The sequence below is a fragment of the Myripristis murdjan genome, chromosome 4, assembly GCF_902150065.1.
Source record: "Myripristis murdjan chromosome 4, fMyrMur1.1, whole genome shotgun sequence".
Classification (NCBI taxonomy): Eukaryota; Metazoa; Chordata; class Actinopteri; order Holocentriformes; family Holocentridae; genus Myripristis; species Myripristis murdjan.
Window position 1 is genome coordinate 18,458,142 of NC_043983.1, and position 20,983 is coordinate 18,479,124.

The following is a 20,983-nucleotide window of genomic DNA, read 5'->3' on the forward strand; positions in this document are numbered from 1 at the left end:
TCTCTCGGGCAGGCAGCGCCCTCTAGCGGACAGTTCCCGTACCCTTCCAGTCCAACCCCGCCCCCGCTTTGTCCCGCCTCTCCGTCAGAAGGAGCGCACGGTTTTAGACACGGGCTAGTGTGAGTGAGCGGAGCATTGGCCGCGGCCACAAAGCCCTCCATATCACAAAGCCCACCCCAGCGGAGTCGGCCTATACGCAACAATCGCATCGAATCACTGGCAGTGGCTACGTAATTTGTTTCCATGCCTCGTGCCCAGTCCACGACCTGCCAATCAAGTCCAATATGAACGACTTCTTAATGCACCAAAGCAGCTGAGGGGACGAGAATAGCATAAGAAAAGATCGCAGGTAAATGACCGCTGTCCTACCAAAATCGGCGTGATACTTTCAGCGACGTTGAAGCGTCTGAAACGTCGCATCTCATCCGACCCAGTGTCATATCACAGTAACTTTAGCTTGATCATCGACGCCTCAGTGATGAGAGCTGCTTTAGCGTTAGCCGACGCTAACGTTAGCCGTCTAGCAAGCTACTTAGGTTAGCCGCCAAGCTAGTGTAAAGGCTACTGGACTTCATGCAGAGCTACTGATGCTGTGTCAGTGTGTGTTTTCTCCTCCCGAAAATATAACATGGAGTACTGTCTGCTGTAACTAGGTTAACAAGCGCAACACACACTTGCCGTTGCTAGCACTCGCTAATTTTATTGTTTTGTCCGACGTTACATTTAAAATTAATGTAACGAGTGTAAACCTCTGGCCGTACATCAGTTATTTAAATGCAGCTAACGCTAGCTAACGGATGACAGCTAGAGAGATACATCACTTATCTGATGTTTAACATTCACGTTAGGAACCAAATGTATGTTCGTTTGCCCCGCTTCCAGGGAATCAAGTTCGTAATGCAGCCATAAGGGTTTTAAGGTTAACTTTAATCTCGTAAATGATAATGATGAGTGGTGTTTACACTATCTATCTAGTCTTGCGAAACTTGACAGGCGACCAAGCGAGCTAACGTTAGCTAATGTCAACAAACCTCATTTACACATATCATGTCCCAGTGCAATCCAATATGTTATGGAAACTTAACTGTCATTCATTCACAAGCAGGCTCTCGTGTCAATAAATAATGCTTGGTTTACCTCTTGCAATAACACCGTGAATGTGACGAGTAACGCAGCATTTCAAATGTGCTTTATTTCACAGGTTGGCTGCGTTTGCAGCCAGGAGAGGGGAGGGTAAGATGCCTTCTCCATCTTTCACCCTCGATGCTCAGCTGAGATTTCATGACAAATGGCTGAAGATAGACTTGCAGGTAAGGCGACTTGAATAGTGGATGACAGCTTAGTAATAATGGCACTTTCAAAATCTTGGAATAAACTAGAAATCACAAAAGTTCAAATATTAAATAATACACCCCGGCTGTCATGTGAAAACCTTGTAACTCCAGTTTTGGTGATTTTCAGGTTTTTACCTCAGGTGACAGAGCATCTAATAGTCTATGGGTTGAGAAATCTCTACAATCCTTGGTCTTATAAACTGCTCTAATTTAACTTAAGTCTCAAATGCTTCATTATCAGACTAAACTGGGACTGTTTTATTAGCTCCAGAAAAGTTGTCATTTTGGAGACATTTTCATTCCACAGAGACAATATTAATGCATATTCTTGTTAGTACTCCCACATAAGTTGGTTGACAAGTGGTTGACAAGGGGTTATGCAGTTTGCTTACAACTGAACATGGTTGTCATCACTGATAGCGTATCATTCAGTAGATACCATGTCTGCAGTGGTAACACTAACTGTCTTTGGTATGGCAAAATCCATGTATATATTGATCTCATTGAGTTTAGATGGTGTGCAAGGAGTTCAGTAGCCAATTATCATTTGGCTAAATTTGTTGCAATAATCAGGGAAGACTTGTAATTGTAGAGGGCACACATAATCACTTGAGACATTTCTGCAAATACCAGCTTGTACAGCAGCATTCAGCTTGTTTGTGCTCAGAGAATTGATATTTTTCCTGTGTTCATGAATTTTCAACAACAAATCAAAGCAGAGAGATGTATTGTATAATTAAACAGTAATCTCACAGCGAGTTGATTTTTGGCTTATGATTTGCTTAAGATTTAAGTTGTGAAAATAAACTTGGTTGGTAGTAATTATGAAGGCTTTGATGAATGTGATGGATTTGAAAAGACTGGGACTCTGGGAGTATTAACTGTCTGCTGTCGTCTCCCCAAGATCTGTTGCCACTGCCCTGGGCTTGCACTGATCTTGAAAATTGGTTGGGGCCAGTAAATTAGGGCTAAAGCCGAAGCTAGTTGTGTTGGCATTAGAGCTCACCCCAGTTGTGAATGCAACCCAGCATTAGTGCTACATGTCTGTTCTGGTGTCATGTTTGACTTCATATGTTGTTGACATTTGAGATGGAGATCCTTGAAAGCATGAGCTTGCTTTCACCAGTACTTCTTGGTGAAGCAATGTTTTGCATGAATGTTTACCACCAGGCTGTTGATCTTAAGTTACAATGGAGAAACCCTTGGAGCAGTGGGAAGAGACAACGTCTGACCTTAAAATTTCACCCATTGCTTGTTTGGACTGCATTTTATAGCGTATGGAGAATGATTCCAGGAAGGACAGAGTACAAAATATTTGTTATTGATAGAATTTAATGTTATTTTGATGCATATGTGAGCATTTTGGATGCACAAGAATACAACTGGACTCTAAACTCTGGGTTACATTGCACTAAATGTGTTGGAGGTTTGGACTTGAAAGTTTTGTTCATTTGTAGAATATTTGTTTTAACATTGTCACAGGAGTTTATGGGGAATGTAAATGAAAACCTTGTCTTGACCACAGTCTAATTTGTTGGTGGTAATTATATAAAGATATCATAATTAATAAACAAAATATATAAAAACAAGATATTTCGAATAGAAGTGGAACATATTTTGAATATGTTATGTGCCAAAAGTAAAAGTATGGATTTTCACTGAATGTGTATGTGTATCAAGTTGAAGTTATAAATGTAGTCCAAGACTGTTTTTGATTGGGTATTTTTTTTTTTTAAATTATTCTGTGAACATTTTTTTTTAAATTTATTTTTCTTTTGACAGCGAGCATTCTCTCCAGAGGGACTGAGCGAGATGTGGAACGAGATGGTGAAGGATGAAGAGATCACATTCAATGGAGAAGAATCAGCTCACCCAGGTATGGCACTGCAAGGTCACAGAATTCATTTACTCTCCCATATTCATGATACATTTGCACATTGCTCCCTCTTGGATGACATATTAATCTCATTGAGTGGAAGAAAATGAAGGCATAAGAGACATTTATTTATTTAATTTTTTGACCTCCTAGAAGATTGCACTGATTGCTTTGGGGCTCAAAAGAAGGATGAGTCCAACGACAAGGAGAAGAAAGAGGAGGAGGAGACGTCGTCATCTGTCCATCACTCCATCATTGAGACCTGGGACTGGGGGCGTCAACCAGGTGAGAGCGCTACCTGAACAAGGTGGAGATGTGACTGCTGACAATGGCAAGCGACGAAACATTACAGTGTAGTCTACAACCGGCAGTAACCGGTTCTCTTGTCTTGGCTTTTGTTCTTTTACACCCTGTTGTGTGCAGATACAGATATTAGTACTGTGCTGGCAGCAGATCCAAATGTGTTTTAGTTACTGGGATACAGGCCATTTCAGCACATGGCCAACCTCCCTGTTTATCCATTTTACGTCTGTCAGTTGCTGCTGGTGTCTGCGTGTTTTGCTGGCACGTGAGGTGTCTAAGAACTGAAATGGGTACTCTTCAGTCTGCAGTGGTTATTTTTACCCCTGGGAGTCTAATCTAGGTAGCCTTTAAAATATAGTCCAATGCAGGGCAGTCTCTCTGACCCAGGCTGTGTTTACATGTGGGACTGGGTGGGACAGTGTTATGCTGGTAACAGATAAGCGCAGTGGGGAGCGTGTGCGGTTGGGGGGTGGCATGGTTATCAATTGCAGTTTTTGCTGTTACTTGGCTGTTACATGTTTTTTCAACTGCTAAGCGAGGACGTCACCCAGCCTCATTGTGATGAGTTATGTATTGTAAGTGTTTCTGCTGGTCTGGTTGTAGCAGAGCAGTACAGTGAGTGTAATCGGAGAGCAGCGTGACCGAGTGCTCCGTTATTGATGCCTCAAGTTCAAACATCATAGCATACTTCCTGCTTTTCCACTGAGCGGTCAGATTATCTAGAATATGCTGATCTCTTCATTTTGTCTAACAGGCCTGTTGTTCTGAAATTAGGATCAGAGAGCTGTATGGATACGAGACAAAAGCCCTGATTCCTCACAGTGGATGCTTTTATCTCTGTTTGAATGCTAGATTTTTAATGAGGAGGAGATGATGCTACACCCTGTATATTTGTCTTTGCTCTAACTTAAAGGACAGCACCAGGTTCTATTCATGTTGTAGCCCATGTACTACATTGCACACATACTTAACATTACCACACTGACCTAGCTGACCTAATTTTCTAAAACACACTATACTTGTACTGTACCTTTGTTAAGGTATAATAAGCCCTGCTGGGCCTTTGGTGGTGCCAGAGGGAAGGTTGTCACCAGAATTGCCATGATTTGGCCTGTTGTCAACATAAATGTTATCACCAAAAATCATGACAATCGACTAAATAGATTTGGAGATATGCTCCTCTGGACCAAGCTGTTGACCAACCAACTGACAGACCGACACAGTGATATACAGGCCACCGTTTTCCAGCGGGGCAAAATTTGTCTTGCAGAGTCCTCAAACATGGTTAACAGTGAACATCTTGTCTTATTTATTTCTGTTAAAGTTACCTTATTGTTGGACACACTAATGTGAAAAGCCTGCAGGTCCTCTGGTGGCTCAGACATCTTGGCTTTCTAAATAAAAAAACAAAACAAAACAAAAAAACAACAGATTTTCTATTGGTAGCCAAACTGACTTTGTTAAAGAAACAAGTAGCCAAATCACACCATCCTTTTCATGATGTTCGTTTTGTCCATTATCATTTGTCTTCTGGGTTTCATTGTCAGACAAAACGGCACATGAATGCAAAGTTGTTTGCTAGCTGACTTAAAAATCTTGGTTGTCTGTGCTTCCCATGAGAACATGAACACACCAGAAGATCTGCATGTTTTTCATCACACTGTGTCCAGCGATAAAGGAAGACAAATGAATTTGAGCAGGATGCTAACTGTGATGGATCTATTTCAATCAAGTTTCACGTCTCTGCATGTAGATTTTTGTACAATATTAACATGAATAGAAAGGAATGAATGCGTGGGAGAAAGGGGAAACCTAAATAAATACTGTAATGTCTGTGTGCAGTGTATTACATAGGCTAAAACATGAATAGAAACTGGAATTGTCCTTTAAGTTATTTTTTAGCCCTGGGTAATGTATAATAAATAGTAGTGGACTTTGTCTGGCTGAAATACATATCTGTCTTGACAGCCAAGCGCAGCTGACAGTAGAGAGTGGCTTACAGAACTTCAGGCCAGTCTGGCTTATATAAAGCTTAAGTAGATTTTAGATCTGCTATTTTAGCCTATCTCGTCTTGCCTACACCACTGCTGAATGGGGACATACAAAACCAAAACATTTTCTCTGCCACCAGATCAGAACACTCGACTGGCAGTGTGGAGGGATGGTGGAGAAAATGTGGAATGTGGTGGAAAAATAGTTATTCATAATTGCATTAAGGACAGTCATAATACGCTTAGGTGAAATATGACTCTTTCTTGTAACACCACTCCATCAGTGCAAGTGAGAGGCTGTGGTGTCGTTAAATCACAACTGTGACTGTACAGTAATGAAAATTGTTCTATAGGCCAATTTCACCGATCAGAAGGTATTTTGGGTATACAGTAGAAGTTCATAATTTTAGTATTTTAAGGCATCTGGAAATCAGATCACTAAAATGTGTGAATGACTTTATGAAATTGCCCTTCAGAACACTGTAGGGACAAATTCAGAGCCAAGTTTGTTTTAAGCATTGTATTTTTTTAAACTGCTGACCGGATGAATTTATGATAGAGAAAAACTTGCAGAACATTTTGTACATAGTACCAAGGCCCCAGTGTATTCTTGCATTATTATTGTCATCATTATTATTATTGTTTTGCTTTGTTGTTGGTCTTTGTTGTTATCATTGAAACTAAACAGCTGCTGTCATACATCAAACTATCATGGAAAAGAATGCAGACTCTACAGAGGAAATGATCCCAAGATGCAAATTGATATGATGTAAATTACTAAATCAGAGGCAGCCGTTGAATCAGTTGATCATTTACATATGACTCACCCAAAATTATGTTTGGAAGCTCCTGGCCTATTTAATGCAAGGCCTTGCACTACAAAATTTGCAAACCCTACGCACAAGCTATGGACTCAACATAGCAAAAGATCAAAGAAACAGCAATTTGCCGACACATAATTTGACATTTTGGTTCCTGAGTTTGATGCCAAGAGGATTGTTTTATTTGGAAGTCTTTAAAAGTGGGATTAAAGGCTGTCATTAAAACAAATTTGGCAAGGAATTGCTTTATCTGTCAGCAGTTGTTCAGCTAAGAAAAGGACCCTCCTGGAGGATTGCCTTTAAAATTCAAAATGCATAATTTTACAAAAAACAATGTCGCATTCATTCTCAGACTTGGAGAAAATGGTCAGATATTAAACTTGTCACCAAATAAGTGGTAGCAACCCATAATGGCAGGAATTTCCCTTGGTTTCCATCCACAAAACAGCTAAATAGTTCTTTGAAACGAGTGTACGTATTTTCCAAGCAGGCATGAGAATAATATTAGGGCTATGACAAAGATGGCATTGATAAATACTGACTTGAGGGGTAAAATGAGCATATGCCCACATTAAGACTAGATCTGATCGTATGATAGCTTGATGAAAGTAGGCCAGTAGTTTTACAGAAGGAGAGGCAGAAATGTTTTCAGTTTCACATGTGTTGGGCCATGTCATCTTCTTGGAATACCTAATTGTTAAATGTTACATAGCTTAACAATCTAGGAGTCTGAAATGTTTCCATAAAGCATAATGGACATTGACCTGTGCATAAATGTGTCTGCATGTGTGTGTTTGTAGAGGAAAATGAACTGAAGGAGTGTCTCATGGTTCTGGTTGACGACCAGCAAAAGCTCTCAGCCCAGATGGCCAAGAGCACCCTGTCTGCTCAGCGCCTGCGCCAGCGTCTCGTCATCCTGGAGCGCTACCTCATTTCTCTGAGCCACAGCATGATGGAGGAGAAGTACAAGGTCCGCTGGAAGACCCCACCCAGCCCACCACTGCCTGCTGTGGACAATAAGAGGTACAGGAATTTAGCTGTCAATGTCCCAAACTGCCCAACTCTGTGACACTTTACATGACGGAGTAGGGGTGGGTACGAGTACTCGAGTACTCGTTGTTGACGTCAGTATTCGAGTAACGTCTTACTATTCAAGCACCTGCCCAGTGTGTTGGTTTTGGCTACAACTCATTTGGTGTTACATGCACCATGTCAGCCGCGACCAGGAAGAGTGATGTCTGGAAATGCTTTGACAAAAAGGATGACGATAACGTGCAGTGCAAGATGTGTGGTGTTAAACTTGTATATCACAGAAATACAAGCTTGATGCTTAACCACGTGCGCTTAAAGCACAAGGACAAAACAGTGGAGACAGCTAACAGACAGCCTTGCATCACATCTTTTGCTAGCCCTGTTATTATGTTATTTAAAAATAGATGAATGCAATAACATTTGGAATGAACCCACCATGTGTTCTTTCTAACGTGATGCTTTAACATATTTAATAGTAACAGAACGTGCCCTGTAAACCCTGACCTCATTGGTGTTCTGTTGTAGGGATGACTATTGGTCTTTTCTTAAGTTATTTACATAAAAAAGATTTCTGCTAAACAGTCAGTAATGTCATTATGATCATCAAGCAAGTGGAGGCAAGTAACAGAACAGCTGAAACAATCAAATAAGTTTAGATAATTGCATCCCTTTACTGTAGTGCAGTCTTTAAAACCAGGAAAAGACAAAACCTACCTGATTTTTTTTCCCTTTACATGTTTAATTTCCTATGATATAATAAGGGAAAATAAGGAAAGTTTGATTGGATCCCTGTGTGTTTGTCTTGTTCCTCCAGCCCCCGTCCGGCCAGTAAAGGTGTTGAAGGTTTGGCCAGAGTCGGCTCCAGAGCAGCTCTCTCTTTTGCCTTTGCTTTCCTGCGCCGAGCCTGGAGGTCAGGTGAGCATATCTAACGTTTCCAGTAAGGGCACATGGTGCTCGAGTGGTGGGGTGGACTTGCTGCTGACATGGTAATGAAGCTGTGCTTCACAGCTGTAAATGAGTGTGTTGCACCATGCTACAAGCTGCTCAGTGTAAACAGCACAACACATTGCATAACACTGTGTCTTTAGGATAGGCCTGTTGCTGGATGACAGTCCCTTGGCCTCTTTGTAGGATTAAACCATTACACTGAGGCTGCCTGGTCCTAACCAGTGTCCTTGACCCAAAAAGTCTGGAGATTGGGTAGTGATGTGATATGCACATTTTCTTTCATATTCATCATATCACTGTCCAAAGGGAGAAAAAATGTTGCCAGATGTCAACTTTACAGCTGATACAATTTGGAGAAATTTATCTAAACTGTGTGGGTGGAACTTGAAATTAAAGGGCACTTAACATCTTATGCAAAATCTTTTAAGTAACATAGATAACTTGGTTTTCAACTATATTGTTGTACACAAGTTACATTTCGGGTGCATAGCAGCTTAATGAAGTTAAGTTGCTATGCATAGAGCTATCCTCTATCCTGAGTAACTATCCTCATTTGACTGATGATTCTGGCAATCAATACAACATAACACTCAAAAACTGAGTACATTCCAATGACAGCACACTGTTCAGTTTCATCTCAGGTTTCTAGACTCTCGCCCTCCAGCTACAGCTGGATGGGATGTCTAACTCTCTAGGAGGCTAAGAGCCTTAGAGGCTGAGCCCTTCTACTAGTCAGCAGTTCCTGCCTGTCTTTTCATAAGACTTTCCTGAAAATGGCAAGGTCAGAGCCTCCTTCCTGAGCCAGTGTTACACATTCTTTTTGGTAATCCCCTCCTGCTCTGGGATGAGACCCAACTTGAAGAATGACCAACTGGGCTAGGGTGGAGCAGACTCCACCAGCACCAGACCACTGAAATAGGATACTCCCCATTATAGACAGATGTGGAGCTGACATTTCACCCAGATGCAGAAGTTAAATAACATTCATCTGTCAAATTTTATTACAGCTATATGTTTCTGTATGAGTTATGTTCTATTTGCAGAACCTAAAAGTGGTATATATGTTTTTACATGAATTAACAGTAGTAGACATAGTTTTGCAGTGTCATTATGTTTGTATGAAAGCCTTTCATTCTTAGCTAAACAAGGAAAGATGCTCTTTTTGTTATGAATGCTGACGTGAGGTTGAGAGCAGCCTGTCCACAGGGACAGGGTGGGAACAAAGTGCCTGGCTCTCCTCTGTAACCTTCCTGTAACATGAGCAGCACACACACATACTTTAGCCTTGGGCCCTCACTCTCACTCTAGCTGCATTCCTTGGATGTGCTGTAAGATCAATAGAAGGGTAACCTAATTTCTCTCTCATTGTGATTTATACTGTCTGTCAATTTTCACCTATTATATTATATAACATCATGTGCGCATTCCTAAATCTTGCAGAACTTGCTGGTATAGATGGAAGTGCACAGCTCATTCCGTTTAACTGGTGATCAGTCCATTATAGATTATTTCTGTCCATTTTTCATCCTGGCTGAGCAAAAGGAAAATCTGCTTAAACATTTGAATCATTAAAAATGTTACTCATTACAGGAAAGATATCTTTCAGCCTGTCACTAACTTTATATGATCACACTGATTTTTAATTTGAGCTGATACAATATGATTAGGTACATTTCGAATCTGCTAATTCCCTGCAGAGTGCAGAGTTTACTTTTAGGGTGTTCTATTTTGACTCTTGTTTGAACCTGTGATAATCAGTGAGAAAATATTAAACATGTACAAGCAACAGTGTAAAATCGATGAACTTTCTGACCAGCACATTTTACCACATTTTATTTCTCTGTCGTTTGACAACATTAAGGAAATTCTCAGTGTCTCCGATGTTTTACATTGTTTCAGCAACGAAATTTCATCCACAGCTAGAAATGTGAAAATCCTCCATCTCACCACTCAAAAAGCATCAGTAATGCAAATTATGTCTTATAGAAAATATCCTAAAATAATTATTGTGAAAGTTTGTATGTTCAAGTCAGTCTTTAACAAACTGGCAGATTGCAATGACAGAATGAAATTCTATTTTTTGTTTGTGGCTTACAATCCTGTAAAATAGTGTATCACGCACAAAAATTTACAGAAAACATCAATCAGTGCTTTGACATCTTAGCAGAAGTTTAGATGCTTTAATAATGCCAAGTTGCTTCTTTCTGTCAAGTCGTCCCAGTGATTATCTCGTTTAGCCAGCTCAGTATTCCAGAATGGAATTAACTGTAATAAATGTTATTGCTTAAAACAGCGATCTTATAACTTATAACAAATAGTTATAAAAAGACAGCATGAATCACTAGTCTCAGATAATAATAGCCCACCTATTCCTGTATCTTATGTCATACTTCACTGTTGAAATTAGAGTCTGCAGGTAATAAACACAGTATTATTTACCTCTTGTGTGTTTGATTTAGACATAGTGTCTTTGTGTTGATGTGCAGCTAATAAATGCGCTGGCTATTTTTAAATATTTTGTAGTGTTTTCCAGGCTTTAAAAAAACCTCATATTTTAGAATGCCCTCTGTAATTAAAGCAACTCTTCAGTCCTCCGCAGCGTTCAACATATGTGTGATTTGGTACAGGTGATGATGCAGATCTTTGCAGCGAGCTTCTCCAGGAGTCTCTGGATGCCCTGCGTGCCCTACCTGAGGCCACCCTGTTTGACGAGGGAACCGTATCATCAGTGTGGCTGGAGGTCGTTGAGAGGGCTACCAAGTTCCTCAGGTCAGTAACTGGTCGAATGCCATGGTGCTACTACAGCTTCACATACACTATATTACCAAAAGTATTCGCTCACCTGCCTTTACTCATACTATGAACTGAAGTGCCATCCCATTCCTAACCCATAGAGTTCAATATGATGTCGGTCCACCTTTTGCAGCTATTACAGCTTCAACTCTTCTGGGAAGACTGTCCACAAGGTTGAGGAGAGTGTTTATAGGAATTTTTGACCATTCTTCCAAAAGCGCATTGGTGAGGTCACACACTGATGTTGGTCGAGAAGGCCTGGCTCTCAGTCTCCGCTCTAATTCATCCCAAAGGTGTTCTATCGGGTTCAGGTCAGGACTCTGTGCAGGCCAGTCAAGTTCATCCACACCAGACTCTGTCATCCATGTCTTTATGGACTTTGCTTTGTGCACTGGTGCACAGTCATGTTGGAAGAGGAAGGGGCCCGCTCCAAACTGTTCCCACAAGGTTGGGAGCATGGAATTGTCCAAAATGTTTTGGTATCCTGAAGCATTCAAAGTTCCTTTCACTGGAACTAAGGGGCCAAGCCCAGCTCCTGAAAAACAACCCCACACCATAATTCCTCCTCCACCAAATTTCACAGTCGGCACAATGCAGTCTGAAATGTACCGTTCTCCTGGCAACCTCCAAACCCAGACTCGTCCATCAGATTGCCAGATGGAAAAGCGTGATTCATCACTCCAGAGAACGCGTCTCCACTGCTCTAGAGGCCAGTGGCGGCGTGCTTTACACCATTGCATCCGACGCTTTGCATTGCACTTGGTGATGTGTGGCTTGGCTGCAGCTGCTCGGCCATGGAAACCCATTCCATGAAGCTCTCTGCGTACTGTACTTGGGCTAATCTGAAGGTCACATGAAGTTTGTAGCTCTGTAGCAATTGACTGTGCAGAAAGTCGGCGACCTCTTTTGCACTATGCGCTTCAGCATCCGCTGACCCCTCTCCGTCACTTTACGTGGCCTACCACTTCGTGGCTGAGTTGCTGTTGTTCCCAAACGCTTCCATTTTGTTATAATAGAGCTGACAGTTGACTGGAATATTTAGGAGTGAGGAAATTTCACGACTGGATTTGTTGCACAGGTGGCATCCTATGACAGTTCCACGCTGGAATTCACTGAGCTCCTGAGAGCGGCCCATTCTTTCACAAATGTCTTGTTTCACAGTCTGCATGCCTGAGTGCTTGATTTTATACACCTGTGGCCAGGCCAAGTGATTAGGACACCTGATTCTGATCATTTGAATGGGTGAGCGAATACTTTTGGTAATATAGTGTATATTAAACCACTGTGTGTGATCCCCATTTGTGTTTTTTTTTCTCTGGTCCCAGTGATGTACATGGAAGTGCTAGTGCCAAAGGTAACATTCCCCTGCAGGACCAGCACTTAGCCCTGGCCATTCTACTGGAGTTGGCAGTGCAGCGGGGCACTCTCAGGTACAGCCCATTTAATTCAGTCACCTTAAGCATTTTCCCTTGATACCTGTTTCTGTGTTAATGGTGAGCTCCTTCAGCCTTTGAAATTGACTGTTTTCCTCACTGTTCACCCTGCCTCTTCTTCATTGTGTCTCTTCAGTCAGCTTCTGTCTGCTGTTCTGCTGCTGCTGCGCCTGTGGGACAGCGGTACAAGAGAGATGGACAACGAGCGGTCCACCCAGGGCACCAGTGCTCCTCTGCTCCCCCTCCTACAGCGTTTCCAAAATATACATAGCAGCAAGGAGGAGCCCGTTCCTGAAGAAGAAACTGAGGTGAGAATTTCCTCTCCAAAGTCTTACCTCTGTGTATGTCAGAGCAGGTGACCAGCAGGTCCCAGGATGTCAAAAATGTAGAGTAGTGTAATTTATCTGTTTCACGAATTGACGATAGAACAGTAAGAAAGTGTTCTTGGATTTACCAGAGATTTCCACTCTCTTTACTGCTGTCTCCTCACCATAATATTTATGTCTCTAATTATGTGATGTGTCATATTACACAACAATATTGTCATGAGAATGGGTTGAAGGATAGGAGTCAGTTTGTCAAAATGTTATCATAAGCAGTTAGTTAGTTACAGTGCTTCAAAATTTATTTACCCCAATAACAACTTCTCAGATTAGCATGTTTTTAAGAAGTCAATTTTTTTTTTTTGCCATACATACTATGTAGCATCAAACAAGGACTACATCAACCAGTCAATTTGCTCATTCTCCTTTGTCTGTCTGACTCACTAATAGCCACTTTCAGTTGACAGCCTACTCTTGTAAACACATTTAATGTGTTCTTTTGCGTTGTGCTTCTGCAGGCCCCGATCACACATTACACGTCATGGCATGTTAGCTTGTAAGCTGCATTAGGTACATTTTTAATGAACCACCCAGTACATTTCCTTCATTTAAGTCCAGCACTCATGATGTGTTATTATTTTAATGCAAACAGTTCATAGCACTGATTAGGGATGTCCCGATCACGTTTTTTTGCCCCCGAGTCCGAGTCCGAGTCATTTGATTTTGAGTATCTGCCGATACCGAGTCCCGATCCGATACTTCTATAAAACCAGGAAATGATATGTTATTAATGATTGCCAAGAAACAACCGCGGTTCCAGATAGGTCAATATGGAAATGAAATGCACTCTTTGAGACAAATGAAGAAGCTAGTATAACAATTTAAGTGTTTAACAAACTGCATTTTGATAAAAGGCAGTTAATTGGCAAACGCAGATATTGATTAACCGATTTATTTGGACATTAGATTAACATTTTATAATTTAATTATTTTTAATTATTTTCTCAAATGTCTCCACACACAAACATAAATGGCAAGATCTAAGATACTGACAAAATATGTACAAACACAAACAGTAGCAGGAAATAAAATAAAGTACAGAAATTAATACAAAAACCAAGCGGTTGGAAACTAGTATACAGCTGATTGTTTACTGCGCGAGGGGGCTGGGTGCTTGTGTGTGAAAAGCGAAGCGAACAGCAAGCGGAACGAAGGAGAGATGGGAAGGCAGCCAGCGCACGGCATAGCAGCATAAAAACGAACACAATAATTACACAAATCCGTCTCTGATTAACGTTAGGGGGTTTAGTCACTTGGGGGAGTTTGGAAAGTCGCTATGTTGTCATTGTATCAGCAAGTGGAACGAGGGAGAGATGGGCGGCCAGCGCACGGCATATCGGCACAAAAACAAACACAACAAACGTTACATAAATAAAGTTTCTGACTAACGTTAGGTTATTAAGTCACTTGGGGGGTGTTTGGAAAGTCGCTATGTTGCCATTGTATCACTGGTATTTGCGAACACTTGTGTTTTTCGCGCTAGGCGATTCATACCTTCCACCTCCGCCTAGCCTACAGCGGATATGTCGCGGCTGAATCCATCCTCAGAAACTATTCTCTGCAGTGATTGGTTAATTCCGTTGTCAGTATTTCATGACGTATGGCCCAGTGCCCGCCTAACTCCCTCCGGACAATCCAAGCTAGCATCAACAACAGATTCCTAAAGGAGCCGCAGATTGAATATGTCGATGTGCGTTTTTTCCCCTTTCCGCGTTCATTTGATCTAGGCGGTCGGTGAAAACGTCTAGGCGGTGCGCCTAAGAAATTATAAGATAGGGAAAACCCTGACAATAAATATACATATGTATATATATTATTTATCCGATACCTGATCGGGACATAACGTCCGAGTCCCGATCGAGTCTTCAGTCATGTGATCGGCCCCGATTTCCGATCACATGATCGGATCGGGACAACCCTAGCACTGATACTTCAAGATGCGATTTTCAAAGCAAAACATGGTGAAACGATTTCAGCATGTATAACTAATTTAACATTTTCAGCACGTTATAACAATAATGCAGTAATACCAAAAACTGCGATAATTTTGGTCACAGTAATCATGACGTTGAATTTCAATATCATCCCACCTCTAATCAATATTAATCGTTGACCACTTCAGCTCTCCTGTTCCCAGGTGAAAATGAAAATACGCTCATGGTGTTTTTTTCTGACTCTCAGATTCTCACAGCCCCTCTGAGTCCAAATGAGAGTTTCCTGCGCTACCTGACCTTGCCACAGGATAATGACTTGGCCATTGACCTGCGGCAGACAGCTGTGGTGATCATGGCACACCTGGACCGCTTGGCTTCTCCTTGCAGTCCTCCACACTGCAGCTCCCCCACCTCACACAAGGTATCTGCCGCTTTTATTACCTGTAGATGCTTGAGCTTAAGTGATTTTTAGCCATTGATCTCATGCCTTTCCGCGAAGTGTTGTTTGCACTGTGTTTTATTTTTATGCCTGTTTTATCATCTTTCTGCTGTAGACATCCTAAACACCATTGTCTGTATTCCTTCACTGATACAATTTAGCATGAAAAATGGCATGATTGTAATGAGAATGGTTATCCACTTTCAACTTCATTCTTCCTCCTTATTTGACAATATATCTCCCCAGACTGATTTTTTTTCTTCTTTTTTTCACAAATTGATATGGGCATGTTGTACATTCCTTTTGAATGAGCTGTATCTTGGTTGCAACATTTGAATTGGATTTGCCTGTAGATAACTTATAAAATACCCATCAGAAAGGGAAATATAAGTGACAGCCTTACTGATACTAATCACCTTTCTATCCTTTGTTCTTGTTTTTTGGAGGACCATGGCAATGTGCAGGTAAATAAGACAAACCTTTGAAACTTTGTAGCACTATGCGCTGCTGGTGCTGCCTCCTTGCTTTAATAGAACATAGTCCTGTATAAATAAACTTAATTTGGATTTTTCTCTAAATTTGAGCTTAACTCTTCAGGAGGAAGTGAAATAACTGTGCAGCATTGTGAAGTAAGCAAAAATGCTGCTTTTCATGAACCTTAAAGGGACATTTGAGTTGTGGTTTTCCCACTACAATATGAGGTGATGAGTGTTATAACCCTAATTTACATCATCCGTCACATTGCTAACAGAATAAATAATGATTCCTAGAGACACATTTGTGGTGCAGCAATATAAAGCTTCCCTTGAAAAAACTCGAGTAGCAATTTTTTAAATGGAGAATGTGTGCATTTGACTTGAATTTTACATACCATTGTCTTTGATATGGTTTTGTGGTTACTCTAAGGGAGAACTTATCATGCAATTAATATGGCTAATAATCAATATACCACTGACTTGCTCCTCCTCTCTGTGTCTCTCTCGTTCCAGGGAACACTACAGGAGGTGATTGCCTGGGGCCTGCTGGGCTGGAAGCTTTATGCCAATGTCAATGGACCTATCCAGTGTAAAGCCTTGTCTGGCCTGGGAGTCACACAAATAGTCTGCTCGGAGAAGGGTTTCCTCATCCTTTCCAGCAGTGGTGCTGTTTACACCCAGAACTACAAGAGCACTACTCTGGTCAGTTCTCTAATAAAGTTGTTTTCTATTTATTTATTTATCCCCATTTATACAAATTAACTTTATCATGAGGAAATGCTAGTGTTACAAATCTCTCAGTGAATTGGTTTGCAGCTGGCTAAGGCACTGAGTTATTTTGTTGCAGGCTCCTATGCTAGTGCATGCTCTGAGCTCCAGAAAGATCGTGAAGCTGGCTGCTCATCCAGATGGACAGCACTACTTGGCCCTGTCATCTAATGGAGAGGTGTTCTCCTGGGGTTGCGGTGATGGTGGGCGCCTTGGACATGGTGATACCACGTAAGTAGCCAGACAAAATCCAAGTCTAGGTTGACTTTTTTTTTTTTTTTTTTTTTTAATTTTTCCATTTATAGAATGTCATGCCTTCAACACTGAAAATGTGTATAACATTATTCCCCAAACCTTGGCATACATACAGTAGGCTCTCATGTATTGTGGTAATAGCCCAAAGATGACATCCTGAATTGCCATTTACTGCATTTCATTCTTGCATGAAATGCAAAATGACACAAAAAAACATGTGGAAAGTTATTTTTAGCATTTTTCATCAAACCCTGAAATAATCCTTTAAAAATAGGCTAAATTGTAACTTACAATTTCCCCAAATCTAAATGTCCATTTTCTTGTCATCTTTATTTCAGGTATCTAGAGGAGCCTGCCATGATCGCAGCCTTCAACGGGAAACAGGCAGGGAAGCATGTGGTACACATTGCTTGTGGGAGCACATACAGTGCCGCCATTACAGCTGATGGCGAGCTCTACACCTGGGGCAGAGGCAATTATGGTCGCCTAGGCCATGGTGAGCTTTACACTGAATAGCTGGACAGTCTCTCAATAAGATTGTTTTTAATTCCTCACTTTTTGATCAGTCATTCCATGTTTCATTGCTGAAGAAAGTTTTTCTGAATGGTTCTTCAGGCTCTAGTGAGGACCAGACCACACCCATGTTGGTGACAGCACTGAAAGGACTAAAAGTGCTAGATGTGGCTTGTGGGAGTGGTGATGCACAAACACTTGCTGTGACAGAGAATGGTGAGACTGAGAAATACAATTACTCATTACACTCACCTTTTACTTACTTTGTGATCATAGAAATCCTCACTCTCACCCCGCAACTCTAGTGTTAACCTTTTATTCACTTGAACAACCTTCCTTTCCCCATGTTTACAGGTCAGGTGTGGTCCTGGGGCGATGGAGACTATGGTAAACTGGGCCGAGGAGGCAGTGATGGCTGCAAGACGCCCAAGCTTGTGGAGAAACTGCAAGACCTGGACATAGTGAAGGTGTGCTGCGGCAGTCAGTTCTCTGTGGCCCTCACCAAGGACGGCCAGGTGTACACCTGGGGCAAGGGAGATAACCAACGACTTGGCCATGGCACTGATGAGCATGTCCGCTACCCCAAGTTGCTTGACAGCCTACAGGGTGAGTTGTCTATTTAAGTTAAATATTTAATCAGAATCAGTGGGGATATTGAAAACTGACCCATGTCTGTTTCTTAAAAATCAGGAAAGAAAGTTGTGGACATCGCCGTGGGTTCTACGCACTGCCTGGCCCTCACGGATGATGGAGAGGTGCACAGTTGGGGCAGCAATGATAAACTACAGCACTTTGATACACTGTTCTCCAATAAGAAGCAGCCCAAGGCTCTCCCAGGGCTGAACTCCAAACACATAGTGGGCATCTCCTGTGGCCCAGGACAGGTAATGTACTTCAGTCAGACTGTGTATGAGTACTGAGTACTCACTTTAAAGTACCCGCTGATACCAAGTACTAACATGAGCACTTTTCATAGTACTTTAGTACTCAGTTAAAAAAGTAGTGAGGTCAGGGAACCGTGCCTAGCCACAGAGGCATTCTACATGTCTGTAGCTGGATACTATTGGTTGTCACTACACATTTTTTCTCACCTCACTAGTGTTTGCACGAGTTGGTTGCAGCTTTTTGCTGCTGCTAGCATTAGCAAATCCACTGTACCTCTGTGTTGTGTTTATTTTTTTAGAAGCGTTATCTAGTCTTCATGCTTTCTCACAATATTGCCCTTTTCCATGGCCATCGTCACATCATGCTGTTGTTGGGTGTGTTTGTATTGGCCCATTTTAAAGTCGTACAAATACTACTGCATGTGTACAGTATCAAACTGATACTTGATTCCTGTATCGGGATGGTGCGTCCCTAAATTAAGTTAAATGTCTGATGTGTGTTTGCAGAGCTTTGCCTGGTCCTCATGCTCAGAGTGGTCTGTTGGGCAGCGTGTGCCCTTTGTGGTCGATGTGTGCCCCATGACCTTTGAGCAGCTGGACCTGCTCCTCCGACAGGTCAGCGAGGGTATGGACGGCAGCTCAGACTGGCCTCCCCCACATGAGAAGGAGTGCATGGTAGTAGCCACACTCAACCTGCTGAGGCTCCAGGTAGGCAGCAGTCTTCAACTGTGGAAGTTATTCAGATGTTTCATCACAGATGTCCGATTCAGTTGTGCCAATGACATCTCCAGATTTTCTCAACAGCATATTCTGACATCCCAGAATTCCTTCAGAACTACACTGATAAACTGTACTACTTGAATCTGATTTAGGCTTACTCCTAGCTTACCATGCAGAACATGGTGCTAATTTGAAGATAGTCGTTGCTAATCGTTTCACGGTGTGTTTTGCCCTCAGCTCCATGCAGCAATCAGCAACCAGGTGGATCCAGAGGAGCTGGGATTGGGACTTGGCAGTGTGTTGCTCAACAACTTGAAGCAAACTGTAGTAATGCTAGCTAGCAATGCCGGGGTGCTAAATACTGTGCAAGCAGCTGCCCAGGCTGTCCTCCAAAGTGGCTGGTCAGTGCTGCTGCCAACTGCTGAGGAAAGGGCCAGGGCGTTATCCTCACTCCTTCCTAATGCAGGTGAGTGTAAAACATAACACCTACAAGCATACAGTGGACACTGAATAATACATTAATGCTTCTTATATTTTCTTGAGAGTTAAGATTATGGATGTGATTGTGATTAGCGATCTAGGTGTTGATTAGCTTTTTTCTGTTTCCTAGCATCTGGAAATGAAATGAGTGTCAGCCCGGGCCGCCGCTTCATGATCGACCTGTTGGTCAGCAGTCTAATGGCAGACGGGGGGTTGGAATCGGCGTTGAATGCAGCCATCACCGCTGAGATCCAGGTCAGTGCATTTAATGCATGCATCTGCTTTCCCCTCACATATGTAATTAATGGGAAGAACACTTTGTGAACTCTCATCATAAGCTAAAAGATTTCTCTTTGGACTTGATGCTTTGAGTTAAATTTGAGACTTCCACTGGCATGCATCTCAGTAATGTTTTCAGTGGTTTCAGTCTCCTGCATCAGTACCTCTGAACATCCGCACTCACCCTTCTGTCACTGCAAGAGAGTGTCACACAATTTTTATTTTTCATGTCAGGATATTGAAGCCAAGAAAGAGGCTCAAAAGGAGAAGGAGATAGATGAGCAGGAGGCCAATGCCTCCACCATCCACCGGTGCCGCACTATGCTGGACAAAGACCTCATCAACACAGGGATCTATGAGTCAGCTGGGAAACAGAGCCTGCCACTTGTGCAGCTTGTACAGCAACTGCTTAGGTATTTGCTTGAATCATGCTCAATTTATGATAACAACAGCCCTTAGGTGTCCAAGATACAAAGCCAGTATTATTAATGAGTACCCTTCATAGCATATTAACATAATTGATTTCCACAGGAACATTGCTTCTCAGACCATTGCAAGGTTGAAGGATGTTGCTCGGCGCATTTCCAACTGTTTAGATGCAGAGCAGGTCAGCAAGGAGCGCTCTGCCTCTCTAGACCTGCTGCTACGCTTCCAGAGGCTGCTAGTCAGCAAGCTCTACCTGGGCGTCAATGGCACAGAGAATGTCAATGGATACAGTAAGTCATGGCACTTGTCTTGCAATTGTTTCAAGATTAGAAATGTTGAAAAGTTTATCACATCTCTCCCTCTGTCTGTCCCTGCTGCAGACCCTGAGCTGCTGGGTGTGGGATCTCTGTTGAAAAAGTACATTGCCCTGCTGTGTACTCACATTGGAGACATCCTCCCTGTTGCGACAAGTATTGCCTTCACTGGTCGCCGCCACTTTGCTGAAGTCTCTCGGGTTATTGAAGGAGATCTAACCGGTAATACCCTCTCTCATGTACTCAGCTTGCATATTCCTCAGTAGAATTGCGATGTGAATTGCATGAACGTCGCTCAGTTTGTAGGAGAGCAATTTATAGATGACTTGTCTCTTTTTGGATAGGAGTGCTCTTGCCTGAGTTGGTGGTGTCCATCGTCCTCCTGCTCACCATTGACGCAGGTCTGATGCAGGAGACAGGCTCAATCCCTCTCCTGGCTGGGCTTCTGGAGCACTTGGATCGATTCAACCACCTTGCCCCAGGACATGAGAGGGATGATAACGAGGACTTGGCTTGGCCTGGCATCATGGGTATAGTACCAAGGGTGTCTCATAAAATCATGGAGGGATGATTATTATGAT

General features: G+C 42.2%; 1 protein-coding gene across 5 annotated transcripts in view; it reads left to right on the forward strand.

The window, feature by feature from the left end:
* The first annotated feature begins 235 nt into the window (after positions 1-235).
* The window catches only part of herc2 (HECT and RLD domain containing E3 ubiquitin protein ligase 2), a 50,947-nt gene continuing 30,199 nt past the window's right edge, over positions 236-20,983 (forward strand). For 3 of the 5 annotated variants that reach the window (XM_030048835.1, XM_030048837.1, XM_030048836.1), the window contains exons 1-24: positions 236-349; positions 1,202-1,310; positions 3,117-3,210; positions 3,364-3,495; positions 7,126-7,348; positions 8,172-8,272; positions 10,933-11,074; positions 12,424-12,528; positions 12,668-12,839; positions 15,096-15,269; positions 15,734-15,751; positions 16,277-16,465; positions 16,611-16,762; positions 17,125-17,282; positions 17,402-17,515; positions 17,654-17,905; positions 17,990-18,183; positions 18,691-18,891; positions 19,141-19,369; positions 19,514-19,638; positions 19,897-20,075; positions 20,194-20,378; positions 20,469-20,624; positions 20,747-20,932. In XM_030048835.1, the coding sequence (XP_029904695.1) occupies positions 1,239-1,310; positions 3,117-3,210; positions 3,364-3,495; positions 7,126-7,348; positions 8,172-8,272; positions 10,933-11,074; positions 12,424-12,528; positions 12,668-12,839; positions 15,096-15,269; positions 15,734-15,751; positions 16,277-16,465; positions 16,611-16,762; positions 17,125-17,282; positions 17,402-17,515; positions 17,654-17,905; positions 17,990-18,183; positions 18,691-18,891; positions 19,141-19,369; positions 19,514-19,638; positions 19,897-20,075; positions 20,194-20,378; positions 20,469-20,624; positions 20,747-20,932 (3,553 nt within the window). In that variant the 5' untranslated portion in view covers positions 236-349; positions 1,202-1,238. Of the gene's footprint in view, positions 350-1,201; positions 1,311-3,116; positions 3,211-3,363; positions 3,496-7,125; positions 7,349-8,171; positions 8,273-10,932; positions 11,075-12,423; positions 12,529-12,667; positions 12,840-15,095; positions 15,270-15,733; positions 15,752-16,276; positions 16,466-16,610; positions 16,763-17,124; positions 17,283-17,401; positions 17,516-17,653; positions 17,906-17,989; positions 18,184-18,690; positions 18,892-19,140; positions 19,370-19,513; positions 19,639-19,896; positions 20,076-20,193; positions 20,379-20,468; positions 20,625-20,746; positions 20,933-20,983 lie in introns of those variants that run through there. The other 2 variants (XM_030048838.1, XM_030048839.1) reach the window with 1 other exon arrangement.